The sequence below is a fragment of the Crotalus tigris genome, unplaced genomic scaffold (genome assembly GCF_016545835.1).
Source record: "Crotalus tigris isolate CLP2741 ecotype Arizona unplaced genomic scaffold, ASM1654583v1 scf7180000017725.2566008, whole genome shotgun sequence".
Lineage (NCBI taxonomy): Eukaryota > Metazoa > Chordata > Lepidosauria > Squamata > Viperidae > Crotalus > Crotalus tigris.
The window spans coordinates 1639572-1666550 of NW_024096593.1; the positions used below are offsets into that span (position 1 = coordinate 1639572).

General features: G+C 34.9%; 1 protein-coding gene across 6 annotated transcripts in view; it reads right to left on the reverse strand.

The window, feature by feature from the left end:
- Positions 1-678: 678 nt before the first annotated feature.
- Positions 679-26979, reverse strand: part of ANAPC10 (anaphase promoting complex subunit 10) — a 42038-nt gene continuing 15737 nt past the window's right edge. For 5 of the 6 annotated variants that reach the window (XM_039338965.1, XM_039338967.1, XM_039338968.1 and 2 more), the window contains exons 4-6: positions 22896-23016; positions 4360-4586; positions 2149-3416 (exon numbers count right to left, since the gene is read on the reverse strand). In XM_039338965.1, the coding sequence (XP_039194899.1) occupies positions 3386-3416; positions 4360-4586; positions 22896-23016 (379 nt within the window). In that variant the 3' untranslated portion in view covers positions 2149-3385. Of the gene's footprint in view, positions 1459-2148; positions 3417-4359; positions 4587-22895; positions 23017-26979 lie in introns of those variants that run through there. The other variant, XM_039338971.1, reaches the window with a different exon arrangement.

Consider the following 26979-nt stretch of genomic DNA (forward strand, 5'->3'; position numbering starts at 1 on the left):
GGTTCATATATGCCCCCCTCAGCTTGTGCATCTTGACTGGAAGACATCCTTTGGAATACCTGATTGTGTTTCTTATCTTGTTCTCTATTTCCAGCAAACCCTTCCAATTCCAAGATCTCTATCCAGACCCAAGTTATACCTAAAATACTTTAGGTTAACTGTATTTATTAGAATCAGTAATACAACATGCTTTCACATTGAACTTTGGCCAACATAATTCTGCTTTGGAAGTTTGCTCTGTCATAGACTATTAGCAAAACAAAATAAATGTAAAGTAAGTAGTGAAACCAAGTTGAAACTGCAAATTAGGAAGGCCACTCATGCAAGTTATTTGCCAAAGCTTAATGTATTACATAATGGAAAGATAATAAGAGTCCAGATTTTGATTCTTCATAGAGATGCCAACAGGAAAGATTGATCTTAATCTTTAAATAAATATCTGGTGCATTCTCCATCTCCCTTCCTCCCCATTACATTTTCTTGACAGTAATACACTATTTTCTACTCTTTTAAGGTGAAGTCTTTCCATTTTAGAGATTAATGGTTTTGAACCTTGCTTATCTTCTAAGTCTGCTTATTTCCTTCAAAACTTTCAAGTTGCGCTGAAGTCTACACTGATACAATACTTTGGTTATGTCACACATGAAATGAGGGCCATATAAGTAATGAAGCAATAGATCAGAATATTAAAAAACTACATTTATTCTTGTCTAAATTGACACCAATTTAGCATTTAGCAAAACAGCACCAATTGTTGCTGTTTTGTTTTAAAAAACCATTAAATTTAAGCTTACATCAGGGGGAGGAGTCAAGATGGCAACACATTAATAACTTCTGAAATAAGTTCTTGGCTTATGACAGTCCTTACCAATTCTGGTTTAAGCTAGCACCTTCAAAATGTCACCTAAGAAGAGAACCCTGAGTCGGCCCAGCAACAACACTAGGACCGATAAATCTTACAAAGCAGAAAAAGAAATGAGGATCAACTCTTATCTCTCCACGACCGAGGCAACTAAAAATGTAATGGATCTACTACCCCAGGACCTCTTTCACCTTCAAGGATTATAACAACACAGATCTCAGCCATAACATACTAACACAGGTTATCTCTTCAGCCCTTCAAAGACTCTGCCCAAATCATCCCCTGCAGCAGAGAAATAACTTTCTGGACAAAGTTCCCATAATAACTATCACTAAATCTTTCTAAGAGGCTTGTCTTTTGTCTGCAGAAACATTGATTTTTATATTGCAATGATTAAATGAAATTGCAGCCAAGGTTGACAGCTTCCAACAAGACTTGGATCTACAAATCCCCCATGGCAATCAGGGTTAAAATGACAGCAGGGACCAGCCACCTCAGCACTTTGGTAGCTGGTGTCTTCAGGTATCCACCATTTCGTGCTCCAGAAAATCCTCCTGGAAATCCATTGGAATGGTCACAGATGGATGGAACCTTACCTGGGAGGTGGTGGGAGGGCAAAAAGGGAAAACAAAGAGCAAGACAATTATATATTTCCTTATTTTTCTGCTAAAAAATATTAGAAAAGCTATGACAAAGGAAAAATCATCTTCCCTTCCATTATTAACATTTTTTAACCTAATGTAACCAAACTGCTTAGTACTCATTTAAGTTGTTCAGAACTCATTTAAACAAATGCAAGCATCTGTAAGTGGACATAATAGTTATGCAGTCAAATGAATTGATACAAACTCATGATATCCGTCTGATTTCTGCAGCAGGTACATTAGTGCTGTGCTTAGACTTTTATTTTTATGCTAAAGCTTTGTTGTTGTTGTTTTTTAACAGAGAACTTAATGACTTTGTTAAATTTAATTCTGCTATTTTCAGGTGTTTCCCGAGCCCAGTGATGGCGAATCTTTTAGAGACTGAGTGCCCCAAAATCACCCCTGCTGCCCGCAGGGCTACTCATCACCTCGACAGCCCACCACATATCGCCTAGGCAGCTCAGCAGCACCAAGGTGGTCATGCCTTCCACCCCCATCCCGCAGCATCATCTGCACATCAGGGCGCGAAGGTGGAGTCTTGTCCCCGCTGCCATGTCCTTGGCTGCGCTGGTCCACACGGGCCACGCTTGGGGGCGGCTCTCCTCTGGGGGGCTGCTGGTGAGGAGGGGGCCACTGGGGGACGTGGGGCTGGGGCGATGGCACGCATACCCACAGAGAGGGCTCTGAGTGCCGCCTCTGGCACGCGTGCCATAGGTTTGCCACCACTGCCCTAGCCTGTCAAAACCATTTTGTATTTTCTCTTTTCTGAAATGTTAGTTATCACTAATTTTATATCATCTGCAAATTTGATAAAAATTCCTCATTCAAATAATTAACAAAATGTTGAAGAGTATTGTACCCTGAACTTAGTTGAACTGTTGTGCTCCACTTAGTACCTCAGTCTATTTTGATAAGGAAGTATTGATGAGTAACTATATTTTGATGAGTAACTTTATTTATGGTGCAGTTTTCAAGTCAACCGTAACTAACTAACTAACTCTCTCTCTCTCTCTCTCTTCATTCATGTGCAGTTTTCAAGTCAATTGTTTTGTTTTGTTTGTTTATTTATTTATTTATTTAGCCATTCGCTGCAAAGCAATTCTGGGCAGCATTATCTAATGCAAAGAACTGAACTGGGTTAAAATATTTGTTCCCTATCATAAACATTCACCAAACCAGGGCATATTTCTTAGTTGGAAAATAATGTTCAAAATTCTGCCAGATCTGTTAGTTCAGCAAGAGCTGAGAGGATAGACTGATCTCATATGAATATTATCATTCATTCAGGTCTCATTGGACTCTAAACTTTAAGTGTTATGTGAAACCAGAAATACAGAGATTGAAAAACAATTTGATTGGACATTTATATCTTTAAAAAAACCTTTGTGCCTTGAATATTATTTATATAATAAATATTGTAATAATAAAAATAATATTTTTGAAACCATCATTATCTTCAAATTGACTTGGTAAACACATGTAGAATACAGTTAAAAAGAGATAATTGCCACTGACATTACTTAACAGCACGTGAGTATACATGAAGAATGTATATAATATTTTAACAAAAAAAGCAGCATTATTGGAAGCAAGAAGCAACATGGTATAAATCTGTGGAAAAAGCAATTAGTCTTAAGGAAAAAAACATGTCTGTGTCAATAAAACCTATGGTTTGAAATGCTTTCAGATAGCACACATGGCAAAACCTCATTTATGTGGTCGTTAGGTCCAAAGTAAATTAGGAACTTTCACATGGTTTTCAGGTCTTGCTGAGTTCAATTCCTGCAGTTTCATGGTACCATCTGATTAATCTTCAGACAACATTTGGATTTGAAGTCTTTGATATCTTGTTTTAAGGTGTGAACACCAGATTTTATTTTTATTTCTCCTTACCAAAATTTTTTAAAGCCCTACATAAAAAAAGAGTAGATTTAGGAGTACAACATTACTTAGTTATATTTTAGTTCTGTTAAGTAAATAGGAAATGTTAGTCATGATTCAAGGAAAGCTAATGAAAGTGTTGAATGTTTACCAATAGATATTGACCTATATTTTTGCCACATCCATTTTCTATACTTATGGTGTGAATGAACCTAAGGATGATGTAATTGTTATATGTATTTATTCTAAAATTCAAGACAAATATTTCATTTTCAAAGATGGACTGCTAGAAATTCCAAGTGAGTATTCCTCTTGGGTGGCCCACTACTGGTGTGGGATATTGATCTTTAAAGTCAACGTTAGTTGTATAAGGTATTCTTTATAGAGGAGTTTAAGTCTTTATGAAATATATTTTCACAATATAGTATTTTACATTAGAGCATGTTTTCCTTTATAGTAATTATATTTTAAGCAAGATAAGCATTTTTGTAGCAGTTGTTTTATTCTCTAGGATAGAAGGAATCAAATAGATAATCTTGCAGATATTTCTGGCTTGTAAATCCCATAATTTCTACCAGTCATGTTGGTTAGTATAGTTGGAAATGTAGTTCATCTGGATGACCACATTTTGCCCATTCTAGGAGGAGTTCCCTAGTAAAATAAATATGGACAATTTATGAAAGATTGGAGTTTCCTATCCTACAGTGAAGTGGTATCTTAGAAGGAAACAAAAACGTAAATTATATTCAAAAACCTGCAATTGATCTACATATAAACAACTTTAATTTGCTTGACCTTAGCTTTTATTCTCTTAGAAATTATAATAATGTAAGCAGCAGTAAACAGAAGCCAAAATGATATGCTGTAACAGCACAACAAGACAGTATAAACAGTATAAACAAGTGGATTTTAAATCTTTATTCTGAAATTAAATTAAAAATTGGGGTAATTACAGTACAAAAATCTTTTTACCTGATCGATCGATACATCATGAAATCAATTGTTGTACATCTAGGAAATTTACCAATAGAACTTTCTTCAACTGGTGTATAAACCTTAATTTGTCGCATATGTGTATCTCTTCCATTCTGATGATTGGCTAAAACTGCAATTTGAATCATAAATGTGCGAATAGGTTTCTTATGGGTGTCAGTTAAAGGAACATGAATCCAACCACTTGGCTCCACTAATTCAAGTTGCTAGAAAGGAAAAGAGAAGTGTGTTAGGGGAAACAGAGAGAGAAAGAAATTAGTTAGAATTAGGTTCAAATTATTTCTTAGCATGGCAATAAAATTAATATCTAGTCCTTCAGGAATTTGGCAGATATAGATACGTTTTTTTCAATATGCTATAGACACCTCCTTTAGTAAATATACTCCTGTACTCTCCCCCACATGGTTAATGAATTTACAAGTCACAAAGGTGAACCTCTGCAATCCTTCATGTTGCATAACTCAAGTTGTTGCATTTTAATGACATGTTATTTTTGTGACACCAGCAATGGTAAGGCAAAATTCTTCCCATGAAAATGGTCCTAGTAGAGAATACACTGTTTGATGCCTTGTAAATAGATTTTGCAAGAAAGGCTAACAAACCCATATAACTCCATCCATAACTTAGAATTACATGTAGGACCTCTGACTAATTTTTCTAGGTATCAAAAATCAAGAATTATGCCTTCTGACTATTGTTTGTTCTGTGATTTATTTGCAACAATATTATGTTGGTTGTGAATAGTGCCTGTTAGCATGTTGTTTTTTCATAATTTAACTGAAATATTGAAAATTGTAGCTTTATGTCCAGTAATACATTTCATAAATCATATCTGGATTGTAAATACTGTTTTGCAACCATTTAAATTCATATAGGTAATAGCAATTAGATTGTATAGCATGTCCACAGGGATAGCCATGCTATACAAAGTGTTAAAAATCAGATGTTAGCTGGAGAGAGAAAAGTAAGTCTTTGATTCAAATTATAAATCTAAAAATAAGATATTAATTAAAATCAGTAATAAAAAGATTAATTTAAAAAAAAACACAATATTAAAAGTAATAACATTCAGGTTTACTTAAAAGGTGTCATGTAATTCACTATAATGTGTATCTAGAAAGCTGGATACAGAATACACGAAGCCTTCCTTTTAATTTAAATTGATTTTTAAAAATTAGCTATCATGGTATGATAATACTTTATTCAAATCAATAGAATAGTCACAAAATTGTATGTAAGAAGGTTTAAATTTATAATTAAATGAATGGAAGGTAAGTTTCCCATTGCCTCACAATCTTCACATCCACCTGCACTTCTTCAATGCTATCTCTAATTGGTTAATGGATGGATTTTTAGTGGAATGGATTAGACAGAAGTCCAGACGTCCAGCCAATTTTGAGTGATGTACTTCTCATTCAGCAGTCCCCAATGTGTACTATTATATCTTCTTAAGCAAAATCCCCTGACCATCCAGAGATATTTTTGATGGATCATTAGAATCACTGCTAATGTAACTGGAGTTCCTCATTACAACCAGTGGCACCCAACCAAAAATGCTGCTCACCTATCTATTTATTGCAGCAATTGTTCCTTGATATAGAAGTTTTACATTCAGGCTAGCTTTTGCATTCTGAATTGTTTTAAGTCCCTTAAACACAGTTTAAACATGCTGCTATGTAATTTCAAAACTGGAACTGTCAACACATAAAGATGCAAATTTTGAGTCTCCGCCATTTCTTTGCTTAGGAAGGAAGAGAACAAGTTAATAGCAAATGATGTACCAATTCCAGCAAGAAAATGAAGCATATCCAAGAGAAACTTCAGAAATTCCAAGTGAGTCAAAAGGAAGAACACCACAGGAGAAACTTTATGAGAAACACAGAAATTAGCTCAAAGGACTTACTGTAAAGGGGCAAGCTCATTGGTCTAGAGAAGTAACGACCACCTAAGTAGGTGACTGTGTGGCCCTCAGTCACCTCCTGTAAATGGTTTAGATATGGCTAATTCAGAGTGTTAAATCAGAAAAGCTTTCTATCCGCTCAAGACCTTAAAACAGACATTCCTGAATAGTCTACAAAATACACCCAGCCACAAATAAATGTCTAGTGTGACTGTAACTTTAACAACAATTTTAAAAAAAACATTTAATACATGAAAGAACATTAAAATTAACAGTGTTATGGAAGGACATTAGTCAACACATTCCAATTAAGTTTTAAAGGAGATGGGGGAACCTGTGGTTCCCCATAAACTGATAAACTATAAGTTCTACCTCTCCTCAACATGATATAGGGCCAGCATGGCGGCTTAATAACTGTTTTAGAGAATGGGAAATTCTGTTTTATATAGGGCTTCTTTCAAACACAGAAGTAGGATAAAATGTTGTGGAGTTGGCTAAAGTTGTGTTTTACAAGTTAGACAGCCGAGTACATTTTTAAACAAATAAATGGGATCAAGTATAGACACCTATGATTATGTATATTGCTATGTACAGGCATAGCAGAAATGGTTGCATAATACTTTTCCCATGTAGGAAAAGAATGTGATGTATCATATTGTGATATAAATTAAATATAAATTAAAATGTGAAAAGTATTAATGGTATTAAAAATCTAATTTCCACAGAATAATTTCTAAATTAAGAAAATCACACTCCCCAAAATGGTAACTAATATATACAAATACAGTAATGAATTTTAGCACTGTTAATTGAATCAAAGAAGAGTTAAATCAATTGACTATCAGCTAAGTTCTTGAGACGTTAATACCATAGAGCAGGGGTGTCAAACTGCTGGCCCACGGGCTGGATGCATCATGGCGAAACCGCACCCACCCTATTGCCGGCAATGGAAAAAAAGTCACGATAGGTCACAACACGCCACATGACATTGCGAGTTTGACACCCCTGCCATAGAGATACTGTGTATATGGTACCACTCTTTTAGATTTTAGCCATTATACTTTACTGATAACAACAGTGAGAGATACATACAATTTTTGTTTGGTCTAACTTTCATATCTGATATCTCTAATAGACTTTATAAGATAACAAATCAATAGTTAATTAATTAATCATTAACAAATAATAAATTTAATAAAGTTAGAAATTCCTGAAATAGATGTTTTAAAATCACATTTTTGTTCAAATATACAAATAAATAGATATTGTAAACATATATATGAACTTAATCTGGGACTATTTCTGTACTATAATTCAGATATATGCTGCATAAAATAAGCACATATTTTATGTCTTATCAAGGTACATTTAAGGGTTTCATAGTTCCTACTGACGTCTTTTCTTTGATGGTAGTGTATGATTAAGTAGTCCAAATTAGGTGGACTTTGGAAAGTAAAATATAACCAAGCATTGCTGAACACAAAAAATTTAGAACAAGATTAACATTCACATAAAAGTGAAAATATACACAAACGACTGGCTAAATTTTAGACAATACCTCATACAATGATTTAATATATTTATTTTGCAGATGATACAGCCCTTTAAATGATTGTCATATTGGACTGTTTTAAGAATGACAACATGTCCAGTCCATTGGTTTTATGCTCTTTCAGCCAAGATCTGCAGACAAAGTGTTCTGTACAAACAAAAGAATTTTGTAAACAATCATATTTGATAACTTGCAGTTTCTCCAAAGCATTATTCTTTAATTATTGGAATGAAACTAATGGACTGCACTCTAACCTAAAGTGGAAGACAAAATGGGGTCACTATAATTTTAGATTAGGGCTAATTTTTTCATACAATTCCTCCCCCCCCACCGAAATTAAAGAGTGATGCCAGAATAAAATATGCCATAGTCTGTGGCTTACTTGAATATGAAAAAGAGCTTGATAAACAAAGCAAAGAAATATTGAAGTAGGATTCATATCTTCATACAGAAGACTCTTAAAGTGAATATAAAGATAAAACCAGAGACTTTTCTTTAAGGCCTAATGGACAAAGAAGTTGAAAAAAAATGGAACTTTGATGTTATATACAGTATGCTGACAGCCACAAGAATGTTCTATGCACAAAAATGGAAAGATACTTTAATTCCCACAATGGATGATTGGCTGCAAAAGCTGATGGAGTTAGCAGAGATGGCTAAATTGACTGCTTTAATTAAAGAAAAGAATACAATTTTGTATCTACTTGGAAATCACTTTTGGACTTTGGGCTTGAAGTAAAAAAAATATTGATTTTGAGTTTTGCTGATTAGATAGGTTTTTTGTTATAGAAATGGCTCATAATATTTTGTAAAAGTAAAAAGATGAGCTTGTATGTTATTACCTTATTCTACTGTACTAAAAAGAGTTGGAAGTCAATGCTTTTCTTTTTATTTCCCCCTTTACCCTACACTTTTTTTCCTACTTTCCCATTATTTTCCTTTTCTTTTGTATTTTATATTTCAATAACTAATACATTATTAAAAAGAGCTTGATAGATATGCACTGGCCTAGAACAGTTTTTCTCAACCTTAACAACTTTAAAGTATGTGGACTTCAACTCCCAGAATTCCCCAGCAACACTGTTTTAGAGCAGGCATATCAAACTGCTGGCCCGCAGACCAGATGTGTCATGCTGAAACCATGCCCACTACATTGCCAGTGATGGAGAAAAGGTCGTGATGCATCACACGTCACATGACATTGCGAGTTTGACATGCCTGTTCTAGAGTAATGAAACATAAATCTACAAACATTTCAACACAAAAATTAATTTTAATTTTTCCTACTAGCATCTGAAAACATTCCAAACTGGCTGCTTTATTCTTTTCCCTTCCCATCCCCCTCTCTGCTATTTATTTAACTGATAGTGCTACTCTGCACTAGATCCGTGTTATTGTTTTGCAAAGATCACCTATGAATATAAAATGTGTCCACTTGTCATTGGGACTATATTAGTGTTAAGAACTTGGCATAAAACTGCAATCCCTTTTGAAATAATGTATTTCACAGCAAACTGTCAGGAATCCATTTCCCTCAAACCTTCACTTAGGCTTCAATCCTCATTTCCCAGTTTTCTTTGAGGATCCCCCAAACTACAGAAGAAATTTGGGGGTGTGCATCAGACTGCAGTTGATACCAGGAGACTTCCCCTGCATGAGATTCTGGCAGACATTCTATTAGACTTAAATTAAACTTCAGGAACAAATAATTAGTTATTTCCTAGTATTACACTGCATGTTATTTTTCAGTACAGTAGATTGAAAAGACTCATGGAAAATAATTTTCTTCTATTTCCAGTTTTTGCATATTTAGTTTATCCTGTTTTTTTATCATTCATAATGGAAAAATACTATGAATGTGTAAATGAAAGTTCATAATTTACTTCTAGAATTGTTTGTTATGTCTAGAGAGATTTCCTGAATATGAATAAAGGAACAAATAAACATTATAACTTGATAAGATAGAAAAATGTGGGTTAGACAGCATCACCACCAGATGGATTCGTAGCTGGCTGACCAGCTGTACTCAGCGTGTGGTCCTCAATGGAAGCGCATCTACATGGAGGGAAGTGTTTAGAGGGATGCCCCAGGGCTCTGTTCTGGGCCCAGTGCTCTTCAACATCTTCATCAACGATTTGGATGAGGGGATAGATGGGGAAATCATCAAATTTGCAGATGACACCAAGCTGGCAGGAACAGCCAACACTCCAGAAGACAGGCTTAGGATACAGGAGGATCTGGACAGACTTGAACCCTGGGCGCTATCTAACAAAATGAAATTCAGTGGTGAAAAAAGTAAGGCTCTACATTTAGGCAAGAAAAACCAAATGTACAGGTATAGTATAGGGCAGGGGTAGGCAACCCAAAACACTCAAAGAGCCACTTGGACCCGTTTCCCACCAAAAACAAAACACTGGGAGCTCTTTTGATATCTAAAATGAAGCTAACACTGCATATATCCTTTTTTACCTTTATTATAAGTGTGTGTGTGTGTGTGTGTGTGTGTGTGTAATAAAGGTAAAAAAGGATATATGCAGTATTATCTTCATTTTAGATGTCAGAAGGGTCTCTTTCTCTCTGTCTTTCTCTTCCCCCCCCCCTCTCTTTTCTCTCCCTCTCTTTCTTTCTCCCCCCTCTCTCCCTCTCTCTGATCTTCTGCTTACCTGGCAAGCTGACTTCAAGCTGTTCTCCAACAAGCTCAGGGGTAGGCAACCTTGGCTCTTTTATGACTCATGGACTTCAACTCCCAGAATTCCTGAGTCAGCATAGCTGGGCTTGCTAGCTCTCTCCTGCCCTTCCTGTTTCCTGCTTCCTGCAGAGACGCAGCAAAGGGAGGAGCTCAGCTCAATAAGCTTTTCAGTTCCTCAGAGAACACTGTGAGCCCACTCTCTTTTTTACACACACACACAGAGAGAGAGAGAAAGAGAGAAGCGCAAGTGCCTCTCTGTCTCTGTCTCTCTCTGCAAATGGCAGAGGCAGCTGGGAGCCGCAGGGGAAGGCTGAAAGAGCCACATGCGGCTCCGGAGCCGCAGGTTGCCGACCTGTGGTATAGGGGGTATCTTGCTCAATAGTAGTAACTGTGAGAGGGATCTCGGAGTCCTAGTGGACAATCACTTAAATATGAGCTAGCAGTGTGCTGCAGCTGCCAAAAAGGTCAACACAGTGCTGGGCTGCATTAACAGAGGGATAGAATCAAGATCACGTGAAGTATTAATACCACTTTACAATGCCTTGGTAAGGCCACACTTGGAATACTGCATCCAGTTTTGGTCACCACGATGTAAAAATAATGTTGAGACTCTAGAAAGAGTACAGAGAAGTGCAACAAAAATGATTAGAGGACTGGAGGCCAAAGCATATAAGGAAAGGCTGCTGGAATTGGGTATGTCTAGTTTAATGAAGAAAAGGACAAGGGGGGACATGATAGCAGTATTCCAATATCTCAGGGGCTGCCACAAAGAAGAGGGAGTCAAGCTATTTTCCAAGGCGCTGAAGGCAGGACAAGAAGCAACTAATCAAGGAGAGAAGCAACCTAGAACTAAGGAGAAACTTCCTGACAGTTAGAACAATTAACCAGTGGAACAACCTGCCTCCAGAAATGGTGAATGCTCCAACACTGGAAGTTTTTAAGAAGAGACTGGACAGTCATTTGTCTGAAATGGTATAGGGTTTCCTGCCTGAGCAGGGGGTTGGACTAGATGACCTCCAAGGTCCCTTCCAACTTTATATTATTATTATTATTATTATTATTATTATTATTATTATTATTATTATTATTATTATTATTATTATTTAAGCAATGGCATTAAAATATTTTTGTACAATTGAATAGAAGTATATTCAAATTTCAGTAGTTGAGAAGAACATTTTACTTCCTTATACAGGTAGTTCCAATGGTGGGATTCAAATATCTGAACAACTGGTTCTCTGTGTGGATTCCACTTCCGGAAATCCATTCTGGGCCTGGGCAACAAAAAATTAGCTACCAGTTCTGCTGAAGTGGTGCAAACTGACTGGATCCCATCACTGGGTAGTCCTCAACTTATGACAGTTCATTTAGTGACCGTTCAAAGTTACATCATCACTGAAAAAAGTGACATGATCATTTTTCACACTTATGACCACTGCAGCATCTTCATGGTTGCGTAACTAAGATTTGGATTCTTGGCAACTGGTTCATATTTATGACGGTTGCAGTGTCCCCAGATCATGTGAACCCCCTTTTGCAATTTTCTGACAAGCAAAGTCAATGGGAAAGCCTGATTCACTTAACCAAGTTAACTTAACAATTGCAATTATTCACTTAACAACTGTAGCAAGAAAAGTTGTAAAGTGAGCAAAACTCACTTAACAAATGTCTCACCTAGCAACATAAATTTTGGGCTCAATTATGGTTGTAAGCTGAGGACCACTTGTACTAATATAACAGCATCCTACTTTATTTATAGTTTTTGTAAAATATAAGCTTCCAATTACATACAGTATAAATAAAAAAAATATAAGCAAAACAAAACATGACCCGAAGTAAAAGATGAAATGCTTTCTTTAATCAAATAAATCTTTGGAGATAGCATGCTATTTTTATTAACCTAAATGTTAGATTAGGGGGAAATCAGAAAAGGTAGTTTTATCCACTATATATTCTTCCATCTTATTCCATTGCACCTTGCCATTTTCTGTACAACTCAACACACATTTAAAAATGTCTATTTATAAAGACTAAGCATATCACTTGTATAGATGAGAAGGGGAGCTCTAACCAGAAAAAACATATGCAAATGTTAAGTTCAATTAATATTTCATCTTTCAGTGCCTAAAAAACCAGCTGTAGGTAGTTTGCAATAATATGCAGTGATATGAATACCTCAGTTGAAGGATCATTGATGATCTACAAAATAGTAACAGAGTTTTTGTGTGGCAAAGCCGGTATTTTAAACTGAGGAGGGGGATAGGAAACTCAGTTTTTTTTCTGTTTAGAGACTGTTTTTCCAATTGCATTTCAACTTTACACAATCTGTCTTGTTTTAAGAAAAAGAAAAAAGGTTACAAATTTTTAAAGGTTCTGTTAAAGATGACGCTGCTGATGGCAGCTTCAGTGAAATGCTCTTTAGTTGATTTATCAATTGTTGTTTAAAACTTGTAATTAATGATTGTAACTATAATTTATGATCTATGATTATTGCTTGCTGTTTTAACTTACACTGTGAGCTTATGCATCAGAGACAAATTATTTGTGTGTCCAGTCACATTTGGCCAATAAAAAATATTCTATTCCATTCCATTACATTCCATTCTAAATTAACTTGAAATTCTTATTTCATAAATGTAGTAGTCAAAGAGAATATTACCTCTCATCTTTTTGTCTGTTAAACTTTATACATAATAGGGTAAAAAAAGCATTTTATATAGAACACTTTGGATTCACATGAAAAGATTTTCTCTAGCAATTCCTTTTGGTTTTGTTTTAGAATCAGGATTTTGAGCAATCTAAGGCAGTAATATTATTTCAATGCCACATCATTATCTCAGCAATAAATACAGCAACTATATCAGAGAAACCATGTTTTTAAAAACTGAAGAGGATATCCTACATTCAAAGTATAACAATAAATTGTAATTGCTTGAATGTTTTCTATTCTTGACTACCTACAAGTTATTCCATTATGATTATTCTGACCTGTAAATTATAACCAGCAACAAATTTTTGCTTTAGGCAGGTCATTTAACAATAAGGAGATGCCAAAGATTGGAAAACACCATTTAACTAAATGAAAGCTAAGGGAAATGGCATATTTTGTAAATAAAAAAGGCATCAAGGGTAGCATTTTAAAATTATTTTTTCCTACATCCTGTTTGGGAATTGATGAACATTTTTATCTAAATACAAATGTAACTGAGCTAAACAATTATATTTAGATCATATTGTCAGACAACTCTTTTTAACGCCAGTGTCAAAAGTGCTTGGTACAATCTTTTTTTTTAAAAAAAAAAACCAGAAGCTAAGGTATAGTTAATCTAAAATGAAAATCAAGTTTAATAGCTTCAGTAGTATTAAATTATCTTTTCCCCAACTACCACACACATATATACACGAGCATTTTCTTAAAAAAAAATATTTTAAGACAAAAGGAAAAAAATACATTAGTAGAGCATTGGTTTTTTTTCTGAGAAAGCAGGGGAAAAAATATTTATTTAATCCTGTCACCTCCATTGGTTTTTTTTAAAACCTTTTTTCATGTGGTAATGACCAGCAAATTTAACAATATTCATTACAAACTTTAAAATGTAAAAGCCAAAAAGACTCAAGCATTTTTTCCAATATTCCAAAGAGAACTTTTAAGGGGAAAATATGGTGTGTGAACAGCAGACACTGATGTTCACACAAGCATGCTGTATGCAGCTCCGCAGGCGGTATTTCTGTTTTTATTGGATTAAGCCCTGGCACAATGGAGCTTCAATGTCATAACTACTTATTTCACTGGATGCCAGCCTTAAAAACAACAGGTAAAAAGAAAATAAAGCCAAGCACATAAAAAGAGAAAGCTGCACCCTACCTATTTTTTCTTTTCAGAGAGTCACAAGCTAGAATGTTCTTAACTCTTCATTTCAAACTATATAATTTATAACCATGACACGAATAAGGAAGAAGCACAAAGCAAAAAATACAGAAACATAACGTTCCCGAGGTTCAGTTTACAAGGACCTCACACAAAGTTTTTTTTGTTTTTTTTTTTTTGCTTGCTAGTCTGCTAGGAACAGCATTATTTGCTAAAAATGCAAAAGCTGCCAAAAGCTATGGCCCATCTAAAGCAAACATATTTAAGATGGAAACGGAGAGCCAGTGCTGAAGGAAGCCAGAGGATAGTGTAATAAAATTTATCTTAACCCTGTAGAATAGGTTGCTCTTAAAAAGCTAAGTTGTGCTCAAACATCAACGGGTCTGAGTTATGCAAAATGCATTTTGTTAATAAGGAAAGTAATTAGAAAGTTTGAATGTGATTAAGCTATTTCCCCTCCCCCATCTGTCAAGTTATTGGGAATTCAACACTAGTCTTGGTTCACATGCTAGAACAATGGGAAAATTTTCCGAATGGTTGAATGCTAACCCTGACAAGTGTGGAGAGCCAACTACAATACATTATATGGTAGCATAACCTGCCACCCACGAAGCTGAGAGAACAGCTTTCAAACACATGCACTGAGCTGTAAAACCACAAAATCCCTTATTACATATTGTCTCTCTTACTTTAGGTGAAACAGACCATCATTTCCCCCTCATTACAAATCTAATGCACTGGCTTTTTTTTTTTTTGCTAGCTTTCCAATCAACTAAATAATCATTTTAAATATCAGGTGCAATGCAGATCATTGTTTTTCAAAGACAAAAAACAATCATCACCTTTCTCTGGCTTATAATGAATCTAAACATGTCATATTTGGGTTCTCAGAACTTATTTTTCTACAGCAATTTTTAATTTATTTTAAAAAATAGATGCCTCCCCCTATTCTTTTCCAACCCAACCCAGTTTCTTTCTATGTGATATTTCTTGAGATTTAAATAGATCACGAATTGGAGTAACTTTATCAAATTCTGCTCTGTTGGAAAAGGAGTATCTTATGCTATTTTTTTCATAGCTGTGAAGGATATGTAACTGCCATTATAAAAATGTTTAAAGGTAAATCATATTGATATGCCAACAGTTTTCTAATATTATATAAAAAAGCTAAATTTTTACACAATGGATGCTTTCTTCCACTGCATACTGACAGCTTCACAAAAACAAATTTTAGGATACTCAGATGTACTGCTCTAGATGTTGGCTTGTTAATACAAAAATCAGGCATGGTTACAAAATGACAAACACACTCCACCCTCATTACAACAGAGCGCAATCACCAGCCAAACCCTCATTACAACAGAGTGTAATCACCAGCCAAACTTTTTTTCATCAAAAAATGTAGTACAAAAGTTAAGAAGAAAAAATAGAAGGCAAACTGAAATAGGAGTATATTAGTCAACTCCTTAAAAATAGGTTCCAAGACAAAAGAAAACTTCTTAGTAAATGTTTTCACTAAATGTTTTACTAAAGCATTCATGTTTATGAAAAGAGCAAAAGCCCATTCAAACATTTAGTATGTGAATATTCGGTACATGATCTCCTAACCTCTATGTGACTGACTCATACATTCCAAGTTCTTAGAGGATGTTCCAGTTTCTTATGGAACTTTTTAACTTGTAATTTTGTTGGCAGAGAAAACTTGTTTGGTATGTGTGTTATATAGTGACAGGGTCAATGAGTCTAGTGACCTACTGATCATTCTGCCCAATAGCTCAGCAGATTGTTTGATTGAATCTATTGAAAGAAAATACTAGCTATCCACTAAGACGTAATTAATAACTCTAAATGCAAATTCCAGCAATACACTATTCTGGGCATCACTCTTTACGGGCATTGCTTATAGATCAGAGGTCCCCAACCTTTTGGGCACTAGGGACTGTTCAGTGGAGAAAGGTTTTTCAATGGACAGGAGAGTGCATGGTTTTGTGTGCTGCCTGCATCCCACAGATGGGGCTTTGCTTGTTTGTACAGACCAGTTGCTTGTATGCCACGGCCCGGTACCAGTCCACGGACCAGGGGTTGGGAACCTGTTATAGATCATCAACACAATCTTTCTGGAACCTCTTGTGCAAATCCAAAATCCTTTTGAAAAAATGTTACATTTTTCTAGTAGAGAATGCCATACTTAACTGAAGACTTACAGTACTGGGATATGGTGCCTTTCAAAACCTGCTATCCTAAGAAGAGCTTCTCATGGATACTGAAATGCTTGTATCATATTATAAACTAAGCAAAATTTATTTATGCTTTTGTTCTGATAAGAAAATAGGCAACTATTGAAATGTTGCAGGATCAAAGAAAACTCCCAATAAATATATCTGGATATTCCTCCCACCTCCCATGGAGAAAAAATAATTGAAAATCTAAGAGTAAATATATTTCGTAAAGAATTGAAATTCTTCAGAATGTGTCATAAATTCATTTAACATGAATACATATTGTACATAAAGGACCAGAATGAGAAAAAAAAGCTTTTATTCCCAATGTCAAAAACAGGAAAAATAAAATTGTTTTCATTATTATGGATTCTCCAAATAGACTACATGGTTGTATCGAGTATGCCATAATCAAAAATCCGAATTAGCTATAAATTTGAAAAATATGTCAATATATCAATGGCTAATTAACTTAATTACAACAACATGAAGAATAAAGCAAGGTTATATCCTTGTTCCACTTCTTTTTTAAACTTTACATAATGAATGGTGATTGACATGGTTATTCTGTTACTGTGTTAGGGATTTGAAGAGCCCTTAGATTTTTTGCATAATATTGTGGAAAAGAAAAATTAATATATAACAAAAAAAAAAAAATTTTGACCTTTAAGAAAAGACTATTCATAACTGGTATATTAAAGGCAATAATACTGAGCAAGTTAAATGCTTTAGGTATTTTAGGTATTATCTTTTATTTCTCTGGATGCAGAGACCACAGACTTGGCCCACCCCACTCCCACCCCCAGCTTGATTTTAGGTTTGTGCTTCGCCCCAAAACTAGGGCTTATTTTGGGGGTAGGGCTTATATTAGGTCCACCCCCCAAAAAATAAAGCTAAGGCTTATTTTCGGGGGTCTTATTTTCAGGAAAATACGGTAGTAGTTTTAGTCAGAAATTAAAGATACAATCTAGATCCCGGTTTCTGTCCTTGTAATTCTTCATTCTAGTCTTAAAACTACATTAGATACATATCTGGGGTCAAGTATTTTTTTTTTCTTTCTAGTATTTTCCTTCAAGTGCAGGGTCCACTTTTTTTCAGATAATCTGAGTGTTGATCTATTAATTGCGACAGGAATTAAATGATCAGCTTGTTGCCTGAGCTTGCCATCATGGACAGAGAATGACTCATCCAAAATTATCCTGTTGGCTTTCATGCCTAAAGTGGAAGTAAAGGATTCAGTCTCCTGATTTCTTGCTTGGTGTCTTAAACACTAGACCAAACTGACTCTATCTGGGATCTTCCATAATGAATATCAAATACCTGAACTCTACCCTTTGGCTTCAGTTAGGTTACATGAATCCCCTATAATAATTGTGCCATACTGTTTTCCTCAAATAATGTTAGGGCAGCCAGAATGTAGACTAAAAGGAAAATATGGCTGAGGCACTTATCTGGCAACTTGTGCCTTTCCAGAAGGCCTCTGCAGCTGAGAGCTATAGATTCAATCAGTAGCTTGGTTCTCGGCTGCAGAAATCTTTCCAGAAGGCCTCTGACTGTGAAATGCAGGCCGGAGCTCCATTTTCAGCTGCAGATTGAAGCTGTTCCTTCAGCCACAGAAGAAGTGGGCCGGCTGGGCAGGGCTGTTGCTGCCACAACAGCGAGGGGAGTGGAAAAGACGCCCCCCCAAAATAAGACCAGGTGCCTCTTTTGGAGGCCAAAAAAAAAAAAAAAAAGGAAAAAAGACCAGGTCTTATTTTTAGGGAAACACAGTATTTAATCCAATAGGACTGACATTCCTGGTTAACGGGGATACCAGCTAATCTATCTGGAAGATGTCCATTACAAAAAAACTGACAGCATATGGCTTCTCTAATTAGCCAATAAAAAGGATGGGATATGACCAAACAAAAGTTCACTGGAGAGGATCCTTGATACTGGATTGTAACATGATTTCAGTTTCAAGTCACCAAGGCTATATTATTCTTGAAGACCAACTTTCACCACAAGGCACACAATTATCATTAATCATTAACAAACAATAGATATTATAGAGCATTTACTTTAATGGTAAATATCAAAAAATTCTCATATATGTACAACTTTGCCTCCATGAATCCCCACACCATGCAGGATGTTCACATGTCCTGTTGCACTGTAATAACTATTAGAATTTATTAATTCAGCAATTCTCAGGCAGAAATGACCACTGGTATGTCTATCTTCCAGCAACATCATTACTGCCCATAACACAGCCAAACTGTGCCTTGCTTCTACAAGAAGCAACAAATAGTGTCTAATTAAAAAAAAACCTATGTTCCTTTGATATCTTAAAAATCTTCCCCTCTCCATTTCTTTTTCTCATAACTTTTAACTTTTTAATTGCCATTTTTATGATGTATATAGAATTTTATGTATATATGTGTACACGTATGGTCAAAACCCACAATAATTTTTACCATTCAGCTTGAACTGGCTCAGATGTTAAACTCTGATATAGTTCAAGAGTTTTTCTAGTACTCATCTAGAATACTGGATACTGGATAAAAAAAGTGTTTCCTTAAAATAAATTCAAATTCAAATCCTAGTGAATCTATGCACACATTGATGTAATTAGCTTACAACAGGGAAGTGGGTTTTTTTTTTTAAGATCTCTGCAAGTCCTTAATCTAAGGTTGTTGTTTTTTTTCTCAGAGACTTCAAATCAATCTAGATTTTTGGCAACTTCACAGATAGGTCCTCTAGTTTTCTTAGCAAAACTGTTTAAATGGTCTGTCATTACCTTCTTCTGAGATGTTTTAGCTACTCAGTCTAGGGCTGAAGGTGATTGGCCTGAAGTCATCCAGCTGGCGTTCACACCTATGATAAGATTAGAATCTGGGTCTCCCCACTCCCAGTCTAATGTCTTGACCATTACAAACACAACACAAATAAATAAAATCTGTAAGAAGACCCACCAAATGTAGAGTTGAGGTGTGTAAAATGAATATACCTACTCCTCGTTTAGTGACAGTCACTAAGTAGACAGTCTGTTCGTTAAATCAGAAGTGAAATGGTTGCTAAACAAAATGGTTGCTCACATATGACTGTGAAATAGAAAGTGTGAGTGAATGCACGGGAAGATCATTAAATTCTCTCATACAGTATCTGTGCTTGACTCATTTTTTTCCCTTTCTCTCCCGCCAGAAGGTGGAAAGATTGCTTATCTCTTCCTGAGCTGCTTTTCTCCTCAATGGAGCACTTCCCTGAAAAGCGCTAATACAAGTTAAGTAGTTCAGTATTATTACCTTAATTAGTTGATTAGAACCCTCAGACCAACTTGCCCCCTGCCTGAAACTGATCAGGCACTAATCAGTTTCACAGTGAAGGCTTTTGTTGTGAGGTGTATGAAGTTTGGTTTAAATGCAGGAATTTTATATTACTGCTATATTTGCAAATGGTTGCTAGCCAAGGTAATTGCTAAACAAGAAGTGGCTATATAACATTGGACTGCTATCCTACACTTTCCAAGCTATTCTACATCTCTTGCATGCTTGTATATAAAAGAAAGTGAGAGTTTTTCTCTTGGTTTAATCCTAAAAGCAGGTGCACAATTTCACTATAAATTACAAGTTTCATATGTTGAAAAGCTTTGTGTATGGGTTTCAAGCACATTGGGTAAATGGGTTCGCTTAACAACTGTAGTGTTCACCCAAGAACAATGGTATTCATTTAATGACTGCTGCAAAAAAGTCATAAAAATGGGTGTGGTAATTGTGGTGACCCACTTAATGACTGGCACAACTTATGACCGTAATTCTGGCCTCAATTACAGTGATAAATAGAGGACTGTGATGCTTCTGCCACTGGTACTTTCTGAGCAATGTGATTAGGATACAGTCATTTTTCCAACCCTCAGATTCCCCTTTAACTGCAATTGCCAAAAGTTAGTGATGTGGTTCAAATATTTCTTTCAAAATAAGATCTTGAATGTTTGAAAGGAAAAGGAAATAACTCCATTAATATTAAGAAGACATGTATTGTAAAAAAGAAAGAAAAGTCAAAGTGTTACCATGTTTTTAATTAATCCCTAAAAAGAAATTTTGTTGCATTTAACAACAGAAGTTAATCCAGCTAATATGCCTCATATCAAGGAAGTTCTGGTGATATTACAGATAAATCATCTTGCCAAGTCACCAGAGCACAAACAATAATTAACAATCTGAATTATGCTTAGAGAAAATAAACCAAATTTAAATAATAATTTGTTGTTTGTTTATTGTATGTAATATGTAATATGTAATTAATCTGAAATAGAAATAGAAGTTTTGAATCTTCCTGTGCTGTATGAGAAGATGAGAAAAGAGAGAACAATATAGAATGAAGATAAAATCCAAGACATTCAGGCTTATTTTCATAATGTTAAATATTTTGGAATGTTAACCTTCTTTATTGAATTGGATTGTCTCTTCTTCTATGAAAAGGGGGTACTAAAATACAAGATGTTTCACTTTTAATTAAGTACACAGAGTGAAAGAATGGGAACTAGAACAGAGCTGAAATCCTATACACATTTTCTTGATAGGTTGGACTGGGCAATATTATTCATAAAAATATGCATTTTCATTTACCTTGCTCTTTCTTCATGTTAGATAAATATAAAAAAAGTGAAAACCTATACAACAAAATGATCATCAGAAACTCTTGAGCAAGACTCTTGTGATTACATAGACACATCCATTCAGTTTTCTTGACAGCTAGTGATTTTATCAGACCCAACATTGATTATTTGGGGGAGGGGGAAGAGAGGGAATCAATCAAGATCAACCAGGTACTACCTTTTAATATGACATTTAATAAACAGTTCCAGTTTATAAATTACTGTTTCACAAGAGCAGTGATCTAGTAGTCTACTCTCCTGTCTTAGGCAGGAAGTTGAAATAAAAGACCTCCAAGGTTGCTTCCAGTCATATGTTTCTACAATTCTACTCCTATTAATTTGTTGTTAAAATGCACGTTGTAGAGAGCATCAAAAATAATAGTACTTGTCAGATGTTTTCTCTGTTTAATAAGATGTAAGACTTCATACAAAGACTGAAATCAATTGGAAACAAGTATAGAAGCAATAAAAATCTGGTAGCAATTGAAAAATTAAACAGGATTTGACATATCTATGAAAGTTAAAATCATCTACTAAAATATAAACATTTTACATGTATGCATGAACAGCAAAGACAACATTCAGAATACATTTTTTCAGATTTGTCCCTATTCCAACCTAATTGCTTAGCTTCTTTAACTAGATACACAAGTATAGATAGAATGATGCTGGGACATGAAACCAAAGTAAGAATTTAAAACCAAGAGTGACATCTAGTGGACACTGAATGGTAAGAAAAAAATCAACAATTGTACTAAACATTTTTCTGATTTTATTTTTAGGTTTAAAGCAATACTTTCAGAGATAGAACAAACACATTATTTTCCCTGTCCCCTCTATTTCAGTTGAAAAACATGCCCTTTACCCTTCTTCTATTTTTTTGGCATGATTTTCTAATATATTGCAATTTTTATTTTGTTTATTTTTTTTTCTAGTTTAGTTATTGGAGCAACCCAATCAGAAATTACATGCTCAACAGATAGAAGTTCAATTAGCTTAAGCAATCAAAATCTTTGAGGCAGTCAAAACCTTTTCATAGATTCAAGATAGTTATTAGTATACCACTATGCCAATTACAAAGATATCACCAAAGTTCAGTCCTCAAGTGCATGAGTGTAAATATCAGGTATCTATAAATAGCATCCTGAGCCATTTTTCTCAAAATACAGTTTGAAATTGCAGCCTGTTCTGATACTAGGAATTTCTGCAAAATAATTTATAATATGATATGGCTATCAGCAGCTTAAAGGTAAACAGAAAAATTGCTTGATTTAAACACAAGATCTTTTTATCTGTCTCCTACCTCCCTGCCATTAGCTTCTCAACCATTAGTTTTCTAAAACAGTATAAAAAATGCAACATTCATAGATGTAACAAGTGTATCCCTTTTTCCTGCTAACAAAGCCATTTCTTATATCTCCTAAAACTGCTAGGCCAATCAAGCAACTTTCTGAAGCAGGATTTGCAGGATCTGACGAAAAGTTTTCCTGCTTTCCAAAAATCAGCCAGTCAAGGAGCTCAATTATCTGGACTGTATCCACTTAATTTATTTTTTTTAACTTTCTAATTTTGGATTATGAATATACAAGCACAGGTATGTATTTTGGAAGGACTTATCTGTAAATTTTTTAAAGTGTAAAAACATACAAACCCGAATTTCCTGAAGATTGTGAAAGTTGTTTCCTACTCTCACAGAGATTTTGCTTGGAGTGTAACTTTCATCAGATTTATAATCTGCATAAATGCATAATGTCTTCACAGTAGTTTTTCTTCTGGAATTAAGCAATTGCAAAATCAAGATTAAATGAAATTCTAAGTAATTTTATTTATGTCAGTATTCAAGATTTATAACATTAACCAAATATTTTTAATTTGAAGTTTTTAAAAATATAATTTAGAGTAATTCATATCTTTCAACTTTTATCTCATTCTGAAGAAATGTGTGAACAATAAGCTGAACCTTTTTTGCACATCAAAAGTGGATGGATAAAAATACAATATTAAGTTACAACAGTGAAAGAATAATTTGTACTGAAATACCTGATTTTGTTCACATGAATTAAAGTTAAATTATTAAAATACTTATCTAAATTATAATTATAAAAGCAAATGTTAAATTATACTTCTTTTCAAAAGTTAGTATTTTTTTACAGCAATGATCACACAAAACAAAGCACATTTTCTGTTTTTATTTATCAAGGAAAACTGATGAATATGTACAGTATTTCCCCACATATTTAGCTATAACTCTGACCCACTTATCCATGGAAAGCTGAGGCAATGGAATAATCTTAATTTTAAAATATTTGAATCTGTTTTGTGGGCAATTAAACTATATTTCTCATAATATTATTTTGAACCAATTCAATTTTCAGGAGGCTTCTTTTACATTTTCACAGAATTAAAAAAAAGTTAGATTTGTCTCAGGACACTTCTTGGCTAAACAGTATATTTAACTAAAATATATTGAAATCTCACTTAACTGAATGACTTAGTGAAGAGGTGTCTCTTATTCATAAAAGTCCAATAAACTGAAGAGAATATTATCCTGGTGATGTAGCTGAAGGAAATATTATTTGTGTGATAAAGGTAATTCTCAACTTACAACCATTTGTTTAGTGACCATTCAAAGTTACAATGGCACTGAAAAAAGTGACATATGACCAGTTGTCATATTTATAACCGTTGCACCCTCACTGTGGTCATGTGATCAAAATTCAGGCACTTGGCAACTGGCATGAATTTATGATGATTGCACTGTCCTGGAATCATTGATCATCATTTGCGACCTTCCCAGCCAGCTTCTGACAAGCAAAGTCAATTGGGGAAGCCAGACTCGCTTAATGACCACAAAATTCACTTAACAACTGCAGTGAGTCCCTGCGGCACAACTCACTTAACAATTGCCTTGCTTAGCAACAGACTTATTGAGCTCAATTGTGGCTGTACATCAAGGACTACCTATAGCAGTGATGGCGAACCTTTTAAAGACTGAGTGCCCAAAAACTGGCCCCGCCCCGCTCCACCCCTTGCCCCGCCCCCGCTCCACCCACCTGCAGGGCCGCTCACCGCCTCCAGGGCCCACCGCAGATCACCCAGCAGTGCCATGGCAGCCACGCCCTCTGCCCGCTCCCTATAGTATCAACTGTGTGCAATGGCGCGTGAGGGCAGAGTCTTGTCTATGCTGTCTGGCTGCCATGTCCTTGGCTGCACTGCTCCGCGTGGGCCACGCTCGGGGGCGACTCTCTTCCGGGGGGCTGCTGGTGAGGAGGGGGCCATGGGGGGAGGCAAGGCTGAGGCAACGGCATGTGTGCCCACAGAGAGGACTCTGAGTGCCGCCTATGGCACCCGTGCCATAGGTTTGCCACCACTGACCTATAGTCATAAAATCAACAACCTAAATCACAACTGAACTGGGTCCTTTTCATGCGGACCTATTGCACAGAGGTTTTCAAAATCAATATTTCATTGCACTTCTTATTTCATTTATTTGGTCCTGATGTAATTGCTGAAATATATACATACAAGCAAATTGGTAGGCAAATCAGAAATATGAAAAAATGTTAATAGGTGAACTGCAAATAACAAGGTCTACTCTATATTTACTGATCGTTGATGGGTAAAATGAGAGATAAGGAGATTATGGATAATGAAGACCACATGTGCAAAAACAAAAATTCTTTAACGCATACTATGCATCTCAATGATTGTTTAATAAAGATTGGGGATGAACATCCTGCTGTTAAGAGATATAACTTGGGAGCTGGAACTTTCATTATTAAATGTTGATTATAAGATTTTTACAAAAATTCTGGCAAATAGACTAATGCAGGTTATGAAAGATTTGATTCATAGTGATCAAGCAGGATTTATAACAGGGAGATATATGAAACATAATGTTAGACAAATTATTAATTTAATTGAGTACTTGGATAAGAATAACCAGATTCCTGTGGCTTTTATCTTTTTGGATGCTGAAAAAGCTTTTGATCAATTAGACTGGCAATTTTTATTTTTATTGGTAGAGAAAATGAATTTTGGGGATAATTTTTTACATGCACTTAAAGCTATATATCAGCAGCAATCTGCACAAATTGTTGTAAATAGGGGACTGACTGAGAATTTTAATATTAAAAAAGGGACAAGACAAGGATGTCCATTATCCCCATTGTTATTTGTTTTAACAATGGAAATTTTATTGATTCAGATTCGAGAATCAAAGTTAATCAAGGGTGTAAAGATAAGGAAGAAGGAGTATAAATTGCGGGCATTCGCGGATGATTTGGTTTTAATTTTGGAACAACCGAATCAAGCGATTGATGGTTTATTAGAACTTATAACACAGTATGGGAAGGTTTCTGGTTTTAAAGTTAATAACTATAAGACCAATATATTATCTAAGAATATGTCAGTTAAGGACAGGGAAAGTTTGATTAAAGCCACAGGTTTTCAGATGGTAAAAAAGGTTAAATATTTGGGAGTATATCTAACTGCTTCAAATGAAAAATTGTATAAGAACAATTATGAACCATTAGGGGCAAAAGTTCAAAAGGACTTAAGAGATTGGAAAAAATTGCAATTGTCATTGTTGGGGAGAATTTCAGCCGTAAAAATGAATGTTCTACCAAAGTTTCTTTTTTTGTTTCAGATGATACCTATTCTTAAAAAAGAGGCAAATTTGGAGGAATGGCAAAAGGGTATCAATAATTTTATATGGGCCAGGAAGAAACCAAGGGTTAAGTTTAAGATATTACAGGATGCTCGAGAAAGAGGGGGACTTAAGGCACCTAATTTGAAATTATATTATGATGCAGCCGCCTTAACTTGGTTATGTGATTAGCTTAACTTAACAAATATGGATATTCTTTTTCTGGAAGGTTGGGATTTAATATATGGTTGGCATGCATACTTAATTTTTAATAAGAAAGTCGATCGGACTTTTAAATCACATATTTTGAGGAATACCTTACTTTGTGTTTGGAAAAAATATTATTATAGATTAAATTATAAAATACCTATTTGGGAGATTCCCAGACATGCAATTGAGGGAACTTCTAAGGGGACAAATTTTGATAAAATCTCGTATAAAGAATTGTTAATTTGCTCTGGTTCGAATTGGCATTTGAAATCCCTAGATGTATTAAGGCAGGAAAATATTTTACAGTCATGGTTTCAATATTTACAAATAGTGGACAGATGGACTGTAGATAAGAAAGAGGGAATAACATTAGAAGATAGACAATTGGTTATTCAGATTAAAAATCAAAGTCCGGCTCATATAAAAAGAATATACAATGTCTTATTAGAGTTAGACTCGGAAACAGAATTGGTTAAAGATTGTATGATTAAATGGGCTCAGAATATACAGGAACCGATCTCATTGGATTTATGGGAGACAATTTGGACAAGAAATGTTAAATTTACACAAGCTCAAAATTTGAGAGAAAATTTCTATAAAATGTTTTATAGATGGCATTTAGATCCTAAAAAATTATCTTGTATGTACTCCAATGTACAGCCCAAATGTTGGAGATGTGGCAATAATGATGCGACATACTTTCATATTTGGTGGAATTGTAAAAAAGTAAAGGCTTTTTGGATTATGATTTGGTGGAACATTCAAAAGATTTTTAGAAGAAAGATAAAGTTTACTCCTCAACTATTTTTATTTGGTATTTTCGTTAACTTAAATGAAAAAGAAACTACTTTGATGTTGAATTTATTAACTGCAGCAA